At 39.7% G+C, this 22,062-nt stretch overlaps 1 protein-coding gene across 11 annotated transcripts in view; it reads left to right on the top strand.

Moving 5' to 3' along the window:
• The window catches only part of LOC138942425 (agrin), a 443,133-nt gene that overhangs the window by 359,621 nt on the left and 61,450 nt on the right, over nt 1-22,062 (top strand). For 10 of the 11 annotated variants that reach the window (XM_070312652.1, XM_070312651.1, XM_070312644.1 and 7 more), the window contains one exon: nt 19,677-19,913. In XM_070312652.1, the coding sequence (XP_070168753.1) occupies nt 19,677-19,913 (237 nt within the window). Of the gene's footprint in view, nt 1-16,487; nt 17,343-19,676; nt 19,914-22,062 lie in introns of those variants that run through there. The other variant, XM_070312653.1, reaches the window with a different exon arrangement.

The following is a 22,062-nucleotide window of genomic DNA, read 5'->3' as shown; positions in this document are numbered from 1 at the left end:
GAATTCCACCGCACGGAAACAAACGATGCTTTATGGCGGAATCCCGGTATTCGCCTTGCCCGCGAATAATTTAGGATTTAATTCGCTCGACCCTCGATAAAGGCTTTGTGCTCTCGCGCTATTGTTTTCTTCGTCTGACTGATTTCGGGGGAACCCGTACGCGCGCGAGCAGAGTATATGCATATATAGATTATTAATACCTTCCACCATATTTGTATATATATATATATATATTATTCGCATTCCAATATATTTAACATCGGGGTAATATTCAGTTTGCACATTACACGGTCCGCTAAATAGTATTACATAAATTATTTAGCGAAGCTTAGATATTTATGAATTGTAAACACGATCGTATACTCACTGTGTACCGCGCTGTACTTCGGTTACAAGGGTATTGGAGAGTAAATTAGAGATGACAATTGTTCCAATGTAGACAATTTGCGGGTAAATAGAGACGAAAGCATTGTTTTCCAACTAAATGGAATTGTGAATATGTAGCGTATCTTTAATTCAATGATTAATTACCGAGACTCGATAGGTAAAATTATTTTGGTAGCGCATATCTCCGAAAGAAAAACATCATGATTCTTTTAAGATAGAAAATTAATTATTTTTAGTCCTATGGAGAACAGTAAAATAGAAAATGTGCTTTTCCAATTTTTCCATATATATATATATATATAAATTTCGAGAATTTACGATTCTTTATAAAGAAATTTCATTACTTTTTATTGCATACAAATTTGCCTCTACGAGAGAAGCTAATCGCGGGAGGATTTTATCGATTCTGAGAGCTGTGAAAAGAAATGAGCAGGTACGATGGTAATCGAAGGAGAAGGTCAAAGTAGAAAAATGAGAGAAGTTGCCGGCGCGATTAAGAAGAAACGCTAAAGTAATCATCGGGTACCCCTTCGATCTCTCTATACGACGAGTTTCAAATTAAAGAAACTCACGCGATCGCGCGTAGGGCACAAATATTAGGGCGCCTTCGAGGTAATGTTATCGAATTAAATTCAACTCTAGCGGAGCACCGCATAGCGAGAGGAAAAGAGGGAGAGAGGGGAGGGGCGAAATTGCGATCAATCGCGTGCGCTATTCTTAATTGCTGGCGCAAATTGGGCCGCGGAATCGATATCGCGTGTATTTCGCTTGCTTTTTAGTTTTGCATTTAATTATTTCTCGGCTAGCCAATAATTGTCTTATCTGGAAATTAGAACGCGCGCGTATATATTTCCTTGCGTCTGATTATTAATTAATCTAGTGTCTTTAATTTGATTGTTATATAATATTTTTGCTGTCGATCATGCTGAAATGATTTTTAGTATGTTTTAAAAATATTTCTTTCACATATGAATTCTTAATCAGACTCGTTTTTTTTTGTTCTTTTTTTAAAGCCGCGCTAATTGAAAAATTTGATTAATTTCGTCCGAACTTTACTTTAATAAATATAATTTTAAACTCTGCATTAAAAGTATTAAAAATACCGTCTGTTTAACGATAGTTAAAGGATAGATGTTTCCTTGATATCAATTTAAAATTTATTTAATCGAAAATTTCTTTTATATATTTTTAATTATCATCCAGACATATCGAAGAAAATCTCTTTCTCGAACAGTGACCTAAGCTTTGCCAACTTCTTTATTATGTTGAATTAATGATAAAAATAAATCAATCGATGGTTATCAACGAGACACGCGCAACAAATAGGCGGTAAAAATTAAGGCAACGCACGCGAGTGAGACTGCGGTGATTGCGGGGTGCTTCAAGTTCCACAAGTACATATTATTGAATTAAACCGTCCCGTTTCATCCCCGCGCCAACCCGGATATCCCGTGGCGGTGGAAATCGCGTGCGAGCTACGAGGATCGAGCAGCGACAAATCGCAATCGAGCCACGTGTTTAAATGCACGTAAGAGGGCAAACCGTGTTATGTCGATCGCTCGGTGTATGGTCGGCGACACGGGGAGAGCAATTAATATTATATAATATCGATCGAGCGAGCTTTTATATCGGCCGTTGTGATTATTATAGAATATAAAGACGCATATACTGTACATATAAATAATTCCGGATCATGGGCTCACAATGACAGCTCACGGTGCATTATTAATTACTTGCCCTCTCGTAAAATGCCTTCCCGGGCATAATAATAAGTATGCACAATGTGATAACGTTTACGTTGTATAGAGACGACGAGAGCATATCGTCTGACATATAGAAGACGGTTTTAATATGCCACGTGATAATATCTATTTTTGCAAGAAGGTAATATATAATTATATCACGCAGATTTAATATTTCTCGGGATTATTATTTTTGCCAACAGATTTGCGATAATCGTATGACTGATAAAACATGTTAATGATTCATGCAACAAGAGAATACATGGGGTTAATAATAAATAATATACATAAAGACTCATTCACGTCGTTACATAAAACAATGAACAACTCACTCAACATTACACGAATTCGGACAGTTGTTGAATATTATTTTTAATTTCATTTTCATTTGATTTCAATTTCAATCAACTGTAAGCCACTTCTTCCTCTTGAAGTGACGGAGAGGTTGTTTTTTTTTGTACGATCCATATTTTCAACGATGCCACATCGAATTTGTTAACCGCTGCGTCAACTCTGTTCGAGCACTCGTTTCTCCTTCTGTATATTTTTACATCTAGTGTCACAGAAACGCTCCGCTGAAAAATGCAAAGTGCTCGCGGAAAGACTTTCTGAGATTTCCTTTAACGCGCATCGACGGCGTGTTTAAAATGTTTCGCCATATACGTAAGTTTTCATTTATCTTCCTGTATATGCGATACATCATTATGGTACTACTACTGGTGAAGAGAGAGTAACACACGCGCTTGACGTGAGGAGAGCTTTTATTCAAGCAAAGGGAGAAAAACGCAGTACGTGACATATTGAGTGATATCGCACTTTCGAATGAAATAAATTCTTTTCTGGAAACATGTACGAATTATCGAAATGGCAATCAAACATTAGAAGAAAAGAACTAATATATCATTGGGAATGTGTGTGTGCGCGCGCGTACGAAAACCGAAAACGCGATGTAAGCACGATATGCGTGCAAATTCGTCGTCTGTGCTCAGTGAGTACAGATTGTCTCTTGACCGAGATAAAGTCGATTACATATCCCTTTGTTTGGTATTGATTGGCAAGAGCCCGGCGAACCATAATACAAGAAGAGTGAAAGAGAGAGAGAGAGAAATAAAATTAAAATTCATTATGATTCAAACAAACAATCTATCAAACGCACGAATGAGATACAAAATGAATATAACAAATATATAAATAGTTTAATAAATTTTAAAAATTTGTGGAAACTTTTATTCTCGGAAACTCTACATTTAAATTACATTTTTTATTATTAAACGTGTGTGTATATTTAATATTAAAATTAAACTTATCTTATATATATGTATATAATATGAGTATAATTTTTTTAATATTAAATAGATTTCATTTAAATTTTTTTAAGCTTGAAGATAATTAAATTCATCCATGATCTCATGTCGATAATGAATTTAAATTACTATTCAGTTATCGTTTTATACAAAAATACATGGTCAAATTCAAGAAGGAAAACTAGTATTAAAGGTATATTGAAAGATGGTATCAAATACAATACAACGTTGGTATATTTAATATAAAAGCGGATTTAACGCTCGAATAGATAATAAAACGCGCCTGTCTGCAAAGTACATACTCTTTATCGCGTAGTATCAGTATTTCCGTTGCGAAAAGAGAAAGAAGCTATATTGCGGGAGATCCTTTCTATAACGGAATCAGCATTTTTATTCGAATGATATTATTCCGCTCGAGCGACCGTCGAGAGAGAAATTCCTCGTTTGTTGGGCGCGACTTTGGTCCTTTCTCCGTTAAATGAAAATTTAATTAGAAACTTGTCAAACGGCGCGCTTAAACGCAACAAAATGAATCGGAGTAGCGGTCGGCGAAAGGATTTGTATGCTTAATCGTCGGCTGCATTTGCTGCGCGCCCTCATATATAATATATATCCTCCGCACCAGCGTCAATTTTTATCCGCCGCGGAGATGCAATCCTTTTCATCCTTTTTCACAGAACCAACACCCGCAGCGGCGTTGTCGTCATCGATGGAACCTACGCGTTTAGTTTCGCGATCGCCTTTAAATATTTCTATTCTATTGGGTGATTGCATAAGTTTGTGCCCGATTTAAATATAAACTTCAATAGATTATATTTTAGAGATAACACTTTTATTAATCAATTATATAGTCTCCATTCTTTTCTACAATGGTTTTCCAACCATCTATAAGCTTGTCGATTCCATTTTTGAAGAAAGAACTTGGTTTTTCTTGAAAAAAGTTTCTAAGGTGGTTTTCGACAGCTTCCTCGGAATTGAGATTCTTGCCATTTCAACTATTCTGCAAAGACCGGAACGGATAAAAATCTGAAGGCGCAATGTCTGGAGAATATGGCGGGTGCTGCAGAATTTCCCATCGCGACTCCTGCAGTTTTCCTGCAGCTTATTCCTTTCAGTCGGGAGATGCGGCACCCACGTATCAAGCTTGGAAATGTATTCAAGCTTTTTTAAATGACGAAAAGCGGTTGAATTATCGATGTTTAGCCTCTCAGCAATATCCTCAGTTGTAATCCTTGGGTTTCTTTCCACTAAGGCGTGCACAATGTCATCATCAATGCCAGAAGGCGGTTGTCCAGAGCGGGGTTGATCCTCCATGTTGAAATGACCATTTCGAAATCTGCCAAACCACTTTTTGACTGTTCGGAGAGCAGGAGCGCGGTCCGAATAAACGCTTTGAATATTTTTTCGTGCAATCCCAACACTCACGCCTTTCCGAAATTCATATAGCGTTACATGCCGCAAATGCACCTTTTCGTTCTCCATTTTTAATGATTTCTCTTATGCACAAATGGACTTATCTGAACAATGTCCGACGCTAAATTGACATAAGACAACGTCATCTATTCGGTGTAAGCAACAATTACCACACGAAAACAATAGAACTCCGCCATGCAGTAACTTAATGCCATCTATGAAAATCGGGCACGAACTTATGCAATCATCCAATTTATACGCCAATTTATTTATTGACGCGCAGCTCGATTTTTTTTTCGCAAACCTCGAGTACGTCGTTGCGTGGTCGATCCTTTGATAGCCGTCTGCTTTCGAAAATATCGGGATGAGGGCAGTTTCGTTTTCTCAATAGCATTTTAAATATTTGCGTTATAAATCATTTTTTATTCTCTCTTAATCTGTTTTTCTCGTTTATTTTTATTTTAATTTTTTAATCGGTATTGAAAAGTTTTTTTTTTTTTTTCTGTCACTTCGTAAGAACGGGACGGCGATAGATCTCGTTCGCCATGCAATTAGTTTGCAAGATGCGACGAAGAAAAATTCAAACGAGGCAAATATTCGAATCGGTATGTTGAATTAATCGCCAGTTAAATAACTTCACGCTCGATCCATGATCATTAGCATCTTCGGATGATTAATAAAACTATTTATCGTTCTTTTCTGTCTCGGCAAACTTGCGTTCCGGCGTCATTCCGATAAGCTCGTTGCATCAATCATCTTCGTCGAGCATGCAAATCTCTTGCGGAGGGGGGGGGGAGGGGGGGGAGCAGCAAGAGTTTGCGATATACCAAAGCTAATCGTGTCGTTAATTTTTAAAATTGTCCCCCGTAATAGCGACGTTTACTTAATAACGATTGCCGAAGGGTCGATGCACCGTCCGAGATTTTCATTCGTCAACCGGACTGGTCGTCCATTTCTTTATTATTTATTAGGCCTGTATATGCCGTATGTCTAGAAAAATAAGGAGTAGCTCTCGCAAAAGTGTATCGACCGGTCATTACGCGTGATATATCGGGACCGGGACACTGCGTTATTAATCATCAGCACGCGGGAGATAAATTTCGATGCGATCGGTGCATACGTACGTACGTACGTCACCGCGATAGCGGCTAGAAAAAAAAATAATACGCGGCTGGATTTTGCTGAATTTATAACCGCGTCCCACGAATATCGCCGCATTAAAGGGTCTTTGCTCGTTTTTCCAGCGTTTCGCGCGCGGCTCGTTTATAAAATTATAAATTGCTCGCGATAAATTTTAAAGTTACTCCGCTTATCCGCTTCGTGAGAAAGTCATGTTGCATGTTGCCATTCATTTTTGCTTTTCGAGAGAGAGAAAGAGAAAGGGACACTTATTATTAATATAAAATTGAAAGCGCCACTATCGATATGCTTTCATCAAAATTCTCGAATACCTCCGAGCATATGGGGGATACGTTTAGTGCTTGTGTTTAAAAAAAGAATAGAGACTTTTGAATATTCATGGCGTCCGACGTCTCAGTCAGCCTTTCCAACCACGGAGGGTACATAGCTCTGCATCTACAATATATAATCAGGCTTTCTATCCTGACCCTCTACAAGCCGCGCGGCTTGTGTTCCTTCTTTTTCTTCCTGGAAACGTATCGATTTTGGTTTTTAACGACACGCCAGCCGGCGTCCGCGCGTGCTTTCAAAAATTATACACATTCGCCGTCTGGTTTAACAACTCGCATAATTTTTGCCATTACATACCGGCGCAAGTCGATCCGAATATTTCCGCGTTCTCTCTTCGTGTGATATATCGATTTCACGATAAAGGGTTTAACACGCGTATTAAAGTTTTGTCGTTGAGCGACAAACGATTATCGAGCTGAAGAAGGCAGATCTCGTATGACATTTAGCGTTTGAAAGAAGACGCAATTAAACAAATACTCTGTACAAATAATGATACACGTATAATATATTTTCCATCCGTTCATTGAGAGTGCATTTAAAATTTCTAGCAGAGCATTTTTCATTTTCTCTTCTTTTCAATTTCCCGTCCAAGTCTCTTTTCTTGCCAGTGTCTTTGGAATCGAAATAGTTGTGACCTACGCTCACAATCGAAAAGACTCTACCTCATCTGGATAGAGCCTCTCTATCGATCCGCCCAAGCCCTTGCATAATCATTTCCCTCTTTTCCCTCAATTTTGCATTCATCGAAAATATTCGACTATCAAACGGACCTGCACAAAAGCCAATCTCTATGATAAACGTTACTATATAAATAATATTGCTTGCGTAGCATTTGCCGTTTGTACAAAAGAGTGCAATGTACGCGGACGATTTTTTTCTTTCTCCCGTGTGTGTGTGTGTGTAATCTCTCTTCCCAATAATTTAATTTCCTTAATTATAATAATGTTATACTTTTTTTTATTGCATACAATTTCCTTTGTTAAAAGAAAGCAGCTTACCGTTATTATTTTAATTATACCGTTACAAAATTTGTAGATATAAAAAAAAATGAGATTTAGAATTTTGTAATTTTTATAATCATAAAAATGAGTGTACGAGATAAACATTAATTACTTATTATTGAAAAAAGAAACATTATAAGTAAAATGCGGACATGTTGAGTAATAATTGAAAATTCCTGTGCGGTTTTCTTCTCATATTTATTCATACTTATAGCTAACATAAAAAAGAACTTATTTATTTTATTCTTTTCTCTCCCTTATCATCTGTTCTTTCCTCTTCCTTCCATCGTGTTCGAAAGCTTACCCAGCAATCAAAGAGAGTAGTTACGTCTCGTGTGCAATCCGTCTACTTTGTTTCCAAAGTTTCCACTCGCGCTTCAATCTGTTAAAAAACTTTCCTACGACTCTCTCTCTCTCCTTCAATTCTCTGTTCGAACGCGTTCTTAAGCGTAGTTAGGTTGCCAATTCGATCTGCGTCGGAATAAGTCTACCCATGTCTATCCAAATAGAAACTGTCCTGTCAATGTCGGACAAAGTTTTCGTTCTTGTAAAAACGGAAATCACACATGAACGCGAAACGAAATCGAATAGACTGTCCTGTGCGTGGATATCGCAATTCGCCGATTTATGCATATATTGTTGGCAGGAATTTTTATCTGCGGTCAGACGTTCCCCAATCTTTAATAAGGTCGCCCCGTGAAAGTGTATTGTAAAACTACTGCATTCGCTGACGCGATCCCGGATTCCCGTTTCCTTGAAACTCATTATCGCTCGGGATAGGCGAGTGCCAGTTCGTCGCAAACTTGCCTTTACATTCATTTACTTTACTCGCAAAGGCGAAATGGAAATTGAAAATTTGTCGGGACTCCTTTGTAATCCCTGCGCATCGCCCTCCCCTTATCGCTGCGTTTAATAGCGCTTTAATTAGCCGTCGAATTTCCCTCTCGGGCCACGTTTTTCCCTCCCTGCATTTTAATCACCGTACGTAAAAACACACCACGCCCGTTAACTTCTAATATTTCCCCCACGTTCAAAGGACGACTCGTAAAAAATAACAGCAAAGATGCGCGCTCTCTCTCTCTCTCTCTCTCTCTCTGTTGTTACCCGGAACTCGTATAACTCTTAATGCGTTTTGTTCTACGGGATAACTACAGTGATTATGTTCACTATCGCTCGTAATATATGCACGAAACGCAAAGTGCTACCTATGTATCTTCACTAACTTACAAAAACATAGTATGATATTATAAAATCGAGAGAACTTGTACGTGTGTGTACAAGATAAAATTTAAATATGTGCATTATAGAAGAGAGTTTATAAATATAATTTTTTCGCGCACGCAATTTCATGAAATAAATATAAATTTATTAAACGTAAATATATATGAAAAAAGTTGAGGAACGTGCGCGGATCTCTAGAGTAAATATTGTACGTCCGGTATTTGGTCAGAAATACCGGACGTATTTACGCCTTGCGAGAGACAACCTTCCCTTATTCAGCCGCTCCCGTTTCTCGTTGCGCAAACTCGCGTCACGAGACGACGGGACCTCCCCCGGTGTAACGAATACTAAGTACGCGGGTGAAAAATGTTTCGCTCCCCTGGTGGCCCCCGCAGCCATTTTCTCGGGTCGCCGGCCTCGCCCAGGACGAATCACTGTCCGACTCGACAAACGAGCCGCGCATTATTTTTACGAGAGCCCCCGTATTTCCCCGGAGGGGTCGGAGGACCCGTTTTTTCCCTACTTTCTATCTTACCCGTCTTTTACATCCTCCATCCTTTCCTTTGCCCGGCGGCGATCCTTCCGTTTTACCATGAACGAAGTAGGAAGGCAAAAATGACCATTGAAAATCGTTGATGCAACGTTGAAAATAAATCGCCTAAGCTATTTAAAAGATATTGGAGAAAAATAAGGGAGAGAAATACGATTTCTGTAATATGAAACTGCTTGGCAAAATTTCTCATAAACTAAACGGATTTTGAAAATGCTTTAAACTTTTCGTAATTTTTCTTCTTTTCTCTCTCCAAGATTTTTATAGTTTTATTCGAAGATATTAATTCGAGTGTAACCGTCTCTAATTTATTCATTTGAATTTTCGCGTCTGACGCGAAATTTCGCAACTACAATTCCTGGCTATTGTTAACGCCTAATCATACGGCTACATTACCAAGCCAGAGGCAAAAGGGTTAATTACTTAATTGGAAACACACTCCGGTTGCTGCCGGACGGATAATGGTAGCCGAGCGTAAAACTGGACCACGAGGAACTCTTTGAACGTATTAAGCGAAGAAGATGGAGGAGAGATGGGAGAATGAGAGAGAAAGACGAGCGTACGCGCGATAAATCGAGCAAGTAGCGATAAACCTCGGCAAAACGGTCGCGAGTTAACCCGGCTGTCTTAAGTGATACGATTTAAAACGATCGCGGCGGTAATGGAACGAACGAGTTTCCTTTTAACAACGAAACGCGTTACGAGCGCGTTACGATGCGCCGCTTTTCGAAGGAGTCGCGCAAGTCGAGGGGAGTTAACGACCACGAAATACACTTCCGGAAGAATGTGCTCGTTTCGTCAGAGGGCGAACCTCGTCCTCTTCCGCGGAAACAGCGACAGAGATCCACAAGGTGGGAACAACAAAACGGTGGCAGCGCGGCGCGTGTTCCATTAACAATCGAATACCCCCGCGAGCGTATACGGATACATTTACTCGTCCCCCTTACGTTGTACGAGCGACGAGAGAGAGAGAGAGAGAGAGAGAGAGAGAGAGAGAGAGAGTACCCTTGTATCCGATACTCTGACCTAACGGCAGCATAAGCAAAACACTTCGACTCGCGGCGAACCGTAATTCAATCAGAGCTGACAGTCGAATGGAAACCAGCGTCGCAGACACGAAATTGCACTCGCGTAGAAACCTCCGAAATCGATCCTCTTCGACTCCGACTCGACGCTATAAAGCAGCTCGAAGTAGAATGTGTTTGTTTTTTTTTTTTTTATATCGTACCTTAATGCGAATTTTCAAGATTCAAACTGATACTTAAAACTACAAGAGATTATAAAATATTCTATAAATAAATTTTAATACTCTTTCTCTAGCTCGCGCACGACGTAGTCGTAAGACTGGGTATTTCACTTTTGTAAAATGTTCTCCAACGTTTACACCGTTGCACTTTCATTCCGTTTAAAACGTGTACGTGACTTTAATTTCTGTATAGAAAAGTTCGTTCTTCGTTCGAGAGAAAGAGCAGCTGGAATCGATATCTCGCGATGTAAAATGCGCGAGCTTGTAAATTCAAAGCAGCTACATGATGTAAAATATCACGGATAATTATAACGCGCGTTGTTACGAATATTCTTTAATGAAAAAAATCGTGCGATACCGCGCGTCCAGGTCAATGGTTGATGATTCTCCGTGCGTCGAGTTTTCTGCAATTAAACATCGCGTAAATGAACGTGCCGTGAATTTTGCACAAATAAATAAAATCACTCGGGGATATTAATCAAAACGTATTAAAAGAGTAAGCTGTCCTATAATTTATAATATACATTTGCAATGTGTAAACATATCACGCTATATTCTACAAATATTAATATTACGAATTATTGCCTTATCGTTGCACGTATAAATATAAAATATAAATTAATAGAGTAATATTTTTTTTTAATTAAAACTTACTTTTACAAATCATTAAAATCGCAGAAAATATTAACGTAAATTCATGACAGCGGCAATAAATTATAATTAATATAAAATTATAATCGATATCGGAGAGGAAATTTAATTCATTAACTGCCGAAACTTAGTTTTCCTCGAGGTTAAAATTACGACTATAATCTTACAACTGTACGAGATCAGCCTTTCGAAGAATGATGATTGCACGAAGTAGAATAAAGTGGACGCCGGCACGGTTCGTTGCCGCGATCGCAATCTAAAAAATCACAAACACGCCGAGTGTAACGCTCGTGCGGGGATCAGATAACGCATTAATCGCAGTTTATCCGGATATGTACGTCAGCGCGAACGGACACCCGATCCGCTTTCGAGTTTACCCTGTTTAACCCCTCTCGGCGTGTACCCTCGTCAGGATAACATGCGTGTCCTGCTCTCGGGAGGGTCCTCTTTACGTTGATTAGATGTATGTAGATAACAGACGAGAGGAGGCCTCTGTCTCTTAGAATAGGAGCGATAAGCGGAACGAGATAAGTGAAAACAGCCATGTATGGTCAGACCGCGGCGGATAAGCGGCTCGAGAGCTGGCGGTGGATTGACTGACAGTTAGAAATGTTAAACGAACGCGCTCGAAAATCGATTTACAAAAGGTGATGATTTCGTCTCTTATCGCGCAATCTATGCATTTTTGTTACGCGAATGCAATTGAGCTTTCGCAAATTTAATCGACGTCTCTTTCGAATGTTATTTATTTTTCAAGCACAAAACATATGTTTCTTCTTTTTTTTTATTTTTGAGAAGTATTGTTATACGATATTATTTAATCTTAATTTAAAGCGATGGGCAGAACGAGATAAGTGGAAACAGCCATGTATGGTCAGACCGCGGCGGATAAGCGGCTCGAGAGCTGGCGGTGGATTGACTGACAGTTAGAAATGTTAAACGAACGCGCTCAAAAATCGATTTACAAAAGGGGATGATTTAGTCTCTTATCGCGCAATCTATGCATTTTTGTTACGCGAATGCAATTGAGCTTTGGCAAATTTAATCGACGTCTCTTTCATGTTATTTGACTTGTCATGTTATTTATTTTTTAATCACAAAACATGTTTCTTTAATTCTTTTTATTTGAAACGAAAATAATCACTCCCGCTATTACGAGGTAAGAATCTTTCTCCTTCCACGAGCGTTCCTACGAAGGTGCATCGCAAGATTCAGTATATAAACGATAATAGTGACGCACCCACATAATTTTACCGTTGTCTATCTTATCAAGGATTTCGTTGTATGACATCTGTTTGATCTTGCACGCCCGGCAGGCGTAATCCTGGATTCCAATCTGATTCCTTTCTTTGAATAGAACTCACTCGGTGCATATCGGTGGAATTACATCAAGTACGCATACAGCCGCGACAATTCCTGAATTTTGCTAAAACTCCGCTAATGATGAAAGTTGAAATTTACCTATAGATTAGTATCTATCTATAAGTCGCGCGCTCGTGTAAGAAGCTTTCTAATTTAATGCGATTGCTATCGAGCGTCGAGGGTATCAAATCCGCCGAGTCTTTTTCGATTAAAATCACAGATCGGATGTTTGAAAGTCTTGTGCATACCCTGCATTCCGGGCGAAATACAAACGGCATCTACGAGTGCGCGCGAGTAGAGATTAATAGATCCCGTTTTCATCCCGACAGTTCGATCAATAATCCTATGTCAAGCCGATCCTTATGTCGCCCGTGGTCCTCGTCATTCACGCCAATCTCGACGTCCATTTCTCCATTTCCCGGTCCGTCAATAACCGATAGATCTCCAAAGTTTGCCTAATGAGGCTCATTCGACACGACCGAGAGCCGTGCCCGGTATACCCGCAGCGTCGGAGCACCGATCCCATTATCGGGCCCTGGACCGATCCCTCCCTGCCCTCCTCCTCCTCCTCGAAACCGCCGCTTACAATTCCTCTGCCTGATCTATTCTATCCTGCCGTTGCCGTTGTACGATCCACGTACAATATATTTCCGTAATGAGCCACTAATTGGCAATTGCGTCAAATTGCACCCTAGACGCGACCGGCAGAATCCTATTCCGTGCCCCGTTACACGCTCGTGCTCCCCCTTTTAGATGGCGTGACCGCTCTTGCATGAAACAAGTCGTCGCATCGCTCTCGAATGACCATGATAGCTGAACGAGACATCAGAAAAATCTAAATCATTGTCATTTGCTCTTGATTATTTATCTTGTATTAAATAGACTTTTATCGCGTATGATGAGATCGGTTAAAAGAGATTAAATTATCACGCTCTATTGAGTAAGAATTGTGGCCTGAGAATTGAAGTGATTGTCGACGAGAAACCCCTAGGTCCTGCTCCGTGCAGGAGTAATACCACACAGGTGGTCTACGATAATAAATTACCCGTTAACGGCGAGAACTGCGACGGTCAGATGCGCCGGCAAAAACCAACCAGAATGGATTATTAATTACGATATTACGTCGACGAGCCGCCCGAAGGGACCCAAGAGCTTTGGGGGATTAGATGAGAGGAACCGGAGATTCTTCTCCATCGCTTTTTCTATAGATGCGCATTTTACCGACAATGAGATTTCTCGAATTAGGCAATTGTTGGTCACGACGAAATGTACTTTTTCCCTCCATTCAATCTCGTTGTGCAGCGCGAGACAATGGCCGATCGGCGCAAGATTCGGAGCAGGCTTCGATTGAACACTGATTTTCGGACGATTCGTTCGGGCACAATGAGATTATTTTATCACCGGGAACGAAAAAGAGATCGTTAATGGCACATTCCTGTCGGGTATATTGATTTTCGTCGTTAATCGACAGCGATTGCGAAATCCCTGAATTTTACTAAACTAGATTGACGGTAATTATAGAGCAGTTTGCGGCGAATATAATTATTCCGATTATATGAAAAGCCAAAATTAATATTAATTCTTTCATAACGATTTTGTCGAATTGGTAGAAAGCCCTTTGTATATCTTTTGAGCAAAAATTATCGATAAATTTATAAAGCGAATATGAAACATTATTAGACAGTCAAATAACGAGAATAAACAATTAACACGTCGTTTGTAGAAATTACAAATTGTATAAAGTAGGGAGTTTTATGATAAAAGGTACACACGACATATTATAGATAGATTGTAGGATTACAAATTAAAACAAATTTCATCTAGACTATTTCATTTAAACGATATAATTCGTCACTATAATATTACAAATGGAAACAATTTCATCTACGTGCTTCATTTAGATGACGTCCGTCAGTTGCTCTTTTTTTTACGAGATCAACGCTTTAAACAAAAAACTGCAATCGCAGACGCGAAATAAAGTGCTTCACGTTCAATTAATCGCAATGTACATACAATGCATTTGTACGTTCGATAATTGGTGTATTTTAATCGAGCGCGATTCTCTCATAACAATTATCAAGTTATTTCGATATTGCCGGGAATACGGCGTTATCAATTATCCGAGAGCGAAACACGGTAGTTACATGTGCAAAAAAAAGAAAAAAAAAACGGATTTAATCATACGATTGACGCTATTAACTATGCAAAGATCGATATACGTCTGTCGACGAAAATACGTTTCGTTTGTTAACGTCCGAAGGATTTGATGAATATTTGATCGTTGTTAAGAATCTCGTCCGCAACTTCCCCCTCTATGGTTTGCAAAAGCTTCAACTTTCGACCAAACTTCCACCGACCTCCTCTCAGTTTTCAAACTCTAGTAACTTCAACCATCCATTTCTCAGAGTCACCTCATTAACTTCATCTTGCAATTTAAATTCGGATCTAATCTTGCTCTCTCTCTCTCTCTCTCTCTCTATCCCTCTCTCCCTTTTGCCCAAATATCCGTTTAAAAAATGAACGCGATTATTAAAATATTTTGAAGTTTTCTTTCATTATTTTCATATTTTCATCATTTAATTTTTTTCACGTAGGATAAATATATTTTCCGAGCCTTTATCCTGAATTTCATTTAAATGAAAAGTTTGCAAAAATAGAATCGTACGTTTTCAATGCTTGTTACGTAACGATTGATTTAAAAATGCTGCGCTTATATATTTAGAATTTGCATATAATTGTTTGCTGTATCCGTACGTATCTTGTACACTGCATGTTCTTAAAAGACTCGCCGTATAGATGAATGCTTCTACTACTTGTATTACTACCTTGTATTTTATATTACCCTTTTTTATTACCCCTGTTATTTTACACACGATATAACGTAAAATTTCACCCGTTCTCTTGTGTTTTATTCGATTCGCCACTTACCTAAGCGGGAGAAGATTTATTATAAAAACGGGATATTAGAAGCAAATCGACTCGCAACTCGAAGAGACGCGCGAAATACGGGACCGCTAATTGCGTTTGTCATACCGACAATTAATAATGCATTGCCAGAAGCGGCGCGACGACTGATCGGCGAATTAAATGCATTAACGACGATAATTAGGTTGCGGTGAATGCCAAATCGAAAATACACCGGCGGGGAGTTATTGAATGCAAACGAGGCCGCGATCAATCATCCGGCTCCGCTATACTGGCTTTCGACGCTCGTAATGACGCCGTTCCGGCGCTTTGCATCGTTATCACTGATTAGGCGAGGAAACAAAACGCGCGCGAGCTCTCGCCGGTAAAAGCGAAGAGGATTAAACAGACGGCGAAACTTAACTACTGTTTAATTTACATTATTTAGCGAGAGAGATCCGTTTTTAACGTCACGGGGCTTGCGCAAGATTCATCGGCGTGAGCCGCAACGTAATACAACATACCAGGTATATAAATATGAAACCGGAATTTTTGTATAGAAAATACACGTTTATTGTATGAAAATGATAACAAATATTTTATTCCAAGTATTGCCCATTGCTAGCTATACATTTTTTCCATCTCTCTGACAATTTGTCGATGCCACGCCAAAAAAACTGTTGCTCCTTTGAGACAAACCAGTCATCCAGCCATTTTCGTACATTTTCGTAAAAAGTGAAGCGCTGCTCGGCAAGCGCGTGTCCAATCGATGCAAATAAGTAATAATCGGATGGAGCCAAGTCTGGTGAGTAAGCCGCATGCGAAAGTATTTCCCAACTAAACGCCTGAATCGTTTCCTCGACCGGTTTTGCTGTGTGCGATGGTGCATTATCACGAAGAAAAATCACTTTGTGTTGCCTCTTTTGATATTCTGGTCGTTTTTCACGCAAAGCTTGATTCAAATCGAGTTGTTGTTGCGTTTGAGCGTCATCTTCATCCAACAATGTTTGCAATTCGCTGTCTTCAAACTTTTTCGGTGGTCTTGCACGTTCTTCGTTTCTCACGTCAAAATCGCCACTTTTGAATCTTTTAAACCGCTCAAAGCACTGTCATTTACCAAGAGCATGCTCACCGTAAGCTTCGACAAGCATTCGATGCAGCAGTTTTCTTCAAATGGTAACGGAAAATCAATGCTGTCCGCAAATCGTAGTTTCCAGGCACAAAATTCGACATGTTCGACGCTATTAAAAACTATGCCGTTGTATGAAACTTGTATTGTTGCGAGTTGAAAATCTTTATCAGATGTCAAAACAAGAAAATGGCGCCAATGACGCGGTTTGACGGTAACTACATTGACAGCTAGGGCCGGCTATGGGCAAATTCCGGTTTCATATTTATATACCTGGTAGATTCAGGCTGTGAATTATCTTTCTCTTTACGCCTTCTATAAAAATCTAATTATATCGAAACCGTTGAAATTTCAACGTTATCGATTCAATCTATTTGGATCGGACGGTAAGAGCCGTTTCGTCAATGATAATGGCGGTGATTACAAAATGTATAAGCATAGAAATCATTAGTTTCTCGTTAATAATCCGAATGGCGCTTTTAGCGAGCGTTTACAATTTACATCCCTGCGCCATTCGAATTTCCAATTACCCTTTCCTAATTGACACCGCTACTATCCGTACAAACATACACACATATAGCGTAGAGATGCACTTTCTATTTCCATATCTGCTCCGCTTCGCCATATGCATGTGCGTGTGCCACGAGATTGCGGAATAATTCCCGTGCCATTCAAACTCGCGCAGATATCGCGCGGTGGTCGTTTCGCTTTTCCGACGAGAAGAGGGAATAGACAGAGGGAAAGAGAGAGAGAGGGGGAGAGACACTCTCGAAGGAGCGGAATGAATAATTGCGCGTCGCGAACGGCGACGTCGGGCTGTCGGATGGCGGATTTGATTTGCGGAGGAAAGGGCGACGGCAGCCGACGACACTCGCGTACGACGATAACGCACGCCCTGCTGCTGCTGCTGATAGTATGCGCCACGTTAACGATATCCCACTGCTGCTACGTCTTCCCGAAAGGTATTCCGCATAGCAGGCGTATAACAAACCTCTTCATTTTCCATTCTCATCGTCGTCGTCGACGACGACGACGACGACGATGGGACGACGCAACCGAGCGCGAGATTACTCTGCGCGAAAATATCGAAACTTCCGTACGCAACTTTGGTGCAACGCGAGCGCGTTTACGCGTCTGGCGAATTAACGAGTAGGCGAAACTGTTGTCAGTCAGTTTAGCATGTTTCGAAACTGAGATGCAAGTTGCGAGAGTCTGCGCGCGAATATTTCCAACGAATGTTAGCGCTCTTCCTAAATTTCCTCCGCGATTGCAGCACCAAGTGGAAAAGCGTATATATAGCGCGGCCTAGAACCATCGATTTGCGCGAGGTTACATGCAAGTTGTACGTGATAAATCTCTGCGAGATTTATATATTTTACATTATTTAAATATTTTATAGTCGTGTTACATAATTCATAGAAGACACGGAAGAGACAGAAAAATTTTTTTAATAAGTCAAATATGTATAATATTGTATATATATATATATAAAATATATATAAGGATGTACAAATAAAATTATAAATAGATTTATATTTTGAATCATAAATTGTTTAAAATAAACTTTAGGCAAATTACACAAGTAAAATGTTAAACAAAATTAGAGAGGAATCAATTATTATTCTCGACATGCTTCTAAGGGACAATTACATTTTCTCAAGTACATGTAATTCTACTTTTTGAAGTAAAGGGAAAAGAAAAGATATCCGGAAAGCTCGACACGGCAACCTCTCGTGCGTGTGTCGCGGATAAATAATTTATGCGGTAACCGAGCGTATAAAAACCATCGTGTCCACCTTCGTCGAGAGATATATCTTGTTGGTTACGACGCCACTCCTGACGGAAAATAGTTCAGTCGGGGATCGCAAATTTCGCTCATGCGCGCGCGATAAAATTTTAACAGAGCACGAAACCGCACGCCAACTCTTTTGGGTCGGTCCTTAGGGATCCGACAGGTTTAATGATCCGGGACGCCGAACCGAGTCCGCGCCACGAGTTCGTCCCGTCCGTTATCTCTCTTTTTTTTTTCCCCTCCCCCCTTTTTTTTCCTCGTCGCGCTGCAAAAAATGCAGGGGCCATGTGTGAATTTCGTCGCGAATGAAACCCGGCGGACGATACTTTATTCATCGCGAATCGCACCGATTTAATTTCACGGCACGTTTCACGGCGTTAGGTAGGTAGGTTACACCGCGCGTCGTGTTCGCAATTACATTTCGGCAATATGTGGGACTCGCGTTACAGCAAAAAAATATCGTTGATTAAGCGCGGCGGTATTTTTCCTGTACGCGTCGCCGCTAAAAAAAAAAAAAACACAGATTTTCGTATTTTCGTCGTTTGAACCGGGGGAGACACAAGATACAATGTATCGCGTACATTTTATAAGAATAAATTTGTGAAAAATAATAAAAATTAACGAGTCGCTAGATTTTTAGAGGCTACAAATATAGATGAACATTTCGAGACGAAATTCGAAGGATAGAAATATTGAAAAAGCTTTGCGAATTATTTCGAAATTAAACTCCGGAGAGAAATATGTAACGTATGTGCACAAAATTGACATTGGGTTGGGACATTTCGCGTATCGGAACGAAGGTCTCTACATTTACGCTTGACATTTCCGTCGTAAACTGGGTCCGACCATTCCAATCCCACGAATACGAGAGCATTAAATTGCACGTGATCGTCTGTGATTGTATTCGCGGCCAGGCGCTACCCATCCTATTCGTCATTGGCTTTCGTCTCGTTACTTCGAAATCGAAGCTGTCGGCGGCTTCCATCGGCGGGATTGACCGTAACATCGTGCCGCTCTCGTCAACGGATTATCGCGCCATTACCAATCCGTTTCCGGTGAACGCGCATTATCGCACGGAATAGGGAGAGACGTTCGTCTTGCCCAGTGCAGATCCGGCGTATTTTCACTTTGATGAAATTGAAAAACTTTGACGATCGATACGTCCTGTATCGACTGTAATTGAATTAATTTAATACACGGATTTATTTGTCGAATATTGAGAGAAAAAGCGGAGCTTTTTCATAAATCACTTAACATAATAATTAATTTATTAAAAGTTAAGACTTCATACCGTTACACATAATGCGCGATGCAAATACATTAATTGTGCAAATAAATCTGTGTATATTTGATAATATCATATTTTAACGTTCCTCGTCAAATTATTAATTCGAATCGTTCAAAGAAGAAAATTAAATATCTCCATATTATATTGTTAGATATTAATTTAATTATATCATGACGCTAATTAATGTGAGATTTTGATTTATTTTTTTTTTTTCAGAAATCAAGGATCCTTGCACGAAGCTGAATTGCTCGCAGGGCTCGCAATGCGTGCGAAGCAGGGACGGTAAAGAGGCGACTTGCGAATGCTTGGAATCTTGCCGAAATTTAGGGGATCACGAGGGTTCGGGACCTGTCTGCGGCACGGATGGCATCGACTATTCGTCGTTGTGCGATCTAAATCGGATCGCGTGTACGAAAGGTGCTAACATCACCGTGGCATTTCGCGGTAAATGCGGTAAGTGTTTCTTTCATAATATCTCGCAAGCGAGATCTTGAGATGCGATTAACGTGGTAATAAAATTTCCAGTAACAAAAATGATTTGTTACAAGACTATATTTATTTAAAATAGATTTTCTTGTTTTTGAGCGCAGATTTATAAAGCACGGGGAAAGAGAGAGAGAAATTATACGTTCAACACATATTATGCAAATTAACATTAAACACATATATTATATATTATAAAATGAATGGGTAGATTGTGATATTTTGACGAGTAGCTTACAGTTAACAAGCACAGCTTGGTTTTGCTAGGATTAATTTTTTGATTAATCGTGGAATTAAGCCAAAATAAATCCAAGGATTAGGATCAAAAGTTTACGGAAATTAAAATTAAAGCTTAGAAACTCGTGACTTATTCTTCGACGCATATCAAATGATTTAAAATATTTTTTTGTCACCAGAAATTATGCCACTTTAATTTTGTTTCGTTACTGTTTATTTTCTATTACAAATTTCATTATTCAATATGTGTCTCGAGACAAATCACTTAATCGTGAACAAATCTGCCTATACTGTTTTTCGGTATTATTTTCCTTCGGACTATATTTTGTTACGATTATTTGTATTTTGGCTAAATCATTCATCGTATAAAAGATAATTAATAATAGCCAACTAATAATTTCTAATCATATTTATATTATTTTCTCTTTGCGCACCCTCGAAGAAGGCTCTTTTATACTCAGTGGCTCACATACACAATTTTTTTCAAAATTAGAGAATTGATTTTTCAATTCGCTAATGAAATTCGCTTATTAAATTCAGCTTTATTCAAGGTTGAAGTGAAGATCATCATTCATCATTTTAATATTTAATTCTCATATCATGATTAAACTACAAATTTAATTTTGACTAAAATAAAGTGCTCTGGAAATTGAAAAGAAAAATTTCACGATTAATTCAAGTCTCTTATTTATTTATTTTCCAAATGCTATTTCTCTTATATATAAATTTATTTTCTATTACGAAATATTAACTAGTTCTTTAAATATTGACGAAATGCATCGTCGGTGAAACGAGCGCTATTTCCCCTTGGAGCAGCTACGTATAGCCTTAGACATCCTATATACCGTATCTGCCGCTTAATACGCCATATTCCGCATAGCCGTCATCGCTCGTGTCCACAGGTAGTCGTAGGTACATTCACGAACGAGAGAGAACCCCCTTTCCCCTTGTCACCCCTACCACGGAAACAGTATAAACTTGGCAGGCGTTTAATCAACCGAGTAGTAAAGACAAATGTTTGATCAGACAGGAGTACCAGGAGTAGGCCGTGTTTGCTTAGGATTAGGTAAGTCCGTCCTGCGTCCCTTGCTCCGTCCCTCCCATCCCTTTTCGCTCTTTCACACGGTACTCGCCAAGGCTTCTTCGTAACGTTGATACGGTAGGTATACGGTAACGGTTACGATAATCGCAGCCAGCGGTTAACGAGCTAGTTAAATATGTCGTCAAACAATTCCAATAATCATTAGGGACGTATGCAGGCAAACGATGCCCATAGGATGTGCAAATGGCGAATTTCAAGCGATTTCATGTGCTAACACGGAAATGTAGCCGTATCATATAAATCCGCGTCGCTCATCGGCGTACGATACGATCTATCTTCGTGGGGCTTAATAACGTCCAACGATGTACAACGGGAAAAGGAAGTGTAATAGAGATGTAGGAGGGCAAAGAGCGGCGGGAGAGAAGTCAAAAGGAGGCAGGCGGAGAACGGGCGCCGGAAGTTTACAAAGACGAACGTCTTCCCCTTTTCGTCTCACTGTTTCTGCCTTCGTATTATCTTCAGGAACAATGAAACGCAATATCCGACCGGGGATGGTCTTCGAAAGAAAAGCGATGGGCGGCGAGAGAGAGAGAGAGAGAAGAGAAGACTCGGAGTTTCTTCAGTTAGTTCTCGTCGGGCGGAAAGCCTGATACAACAATGGGAGTTGCCCTTTTATCAATCGGCGCCAATTGCCATCCTTTTAATCACTCGGGAATCAATAATAAATTCTCACGTAGCGAGCCCACTCTCCTTACCTAACGGTAATCTCCCATTCGCAAATTTCTCGCGATAAAATGAGAAGATAGGGAAGGGGTGGTGGCTCGCGAGGTATGAATTTAA

Source organism: Polyergus mexicanus, unplaced genomic scaffold (genome assembly GCF_030449975.1).
Source record: "Polyergus mexicanus isolate NDT 795.1 unplaced genomic scaffold, iyPolMexi1.0 SCAF_22, whole genome shotgun sequence".
Classification (NCBI taxonomy): Eukaryota; Metazoa; Arthropoda; class Insecta; order Hymenoptera; family Formicidae; genus Polyergus; species Polyergus mexicanus.
Note: the sequence above shows the minus strand (reverse complement) of the source record. Positions and strands in the feature narration are given on the sequence as shown.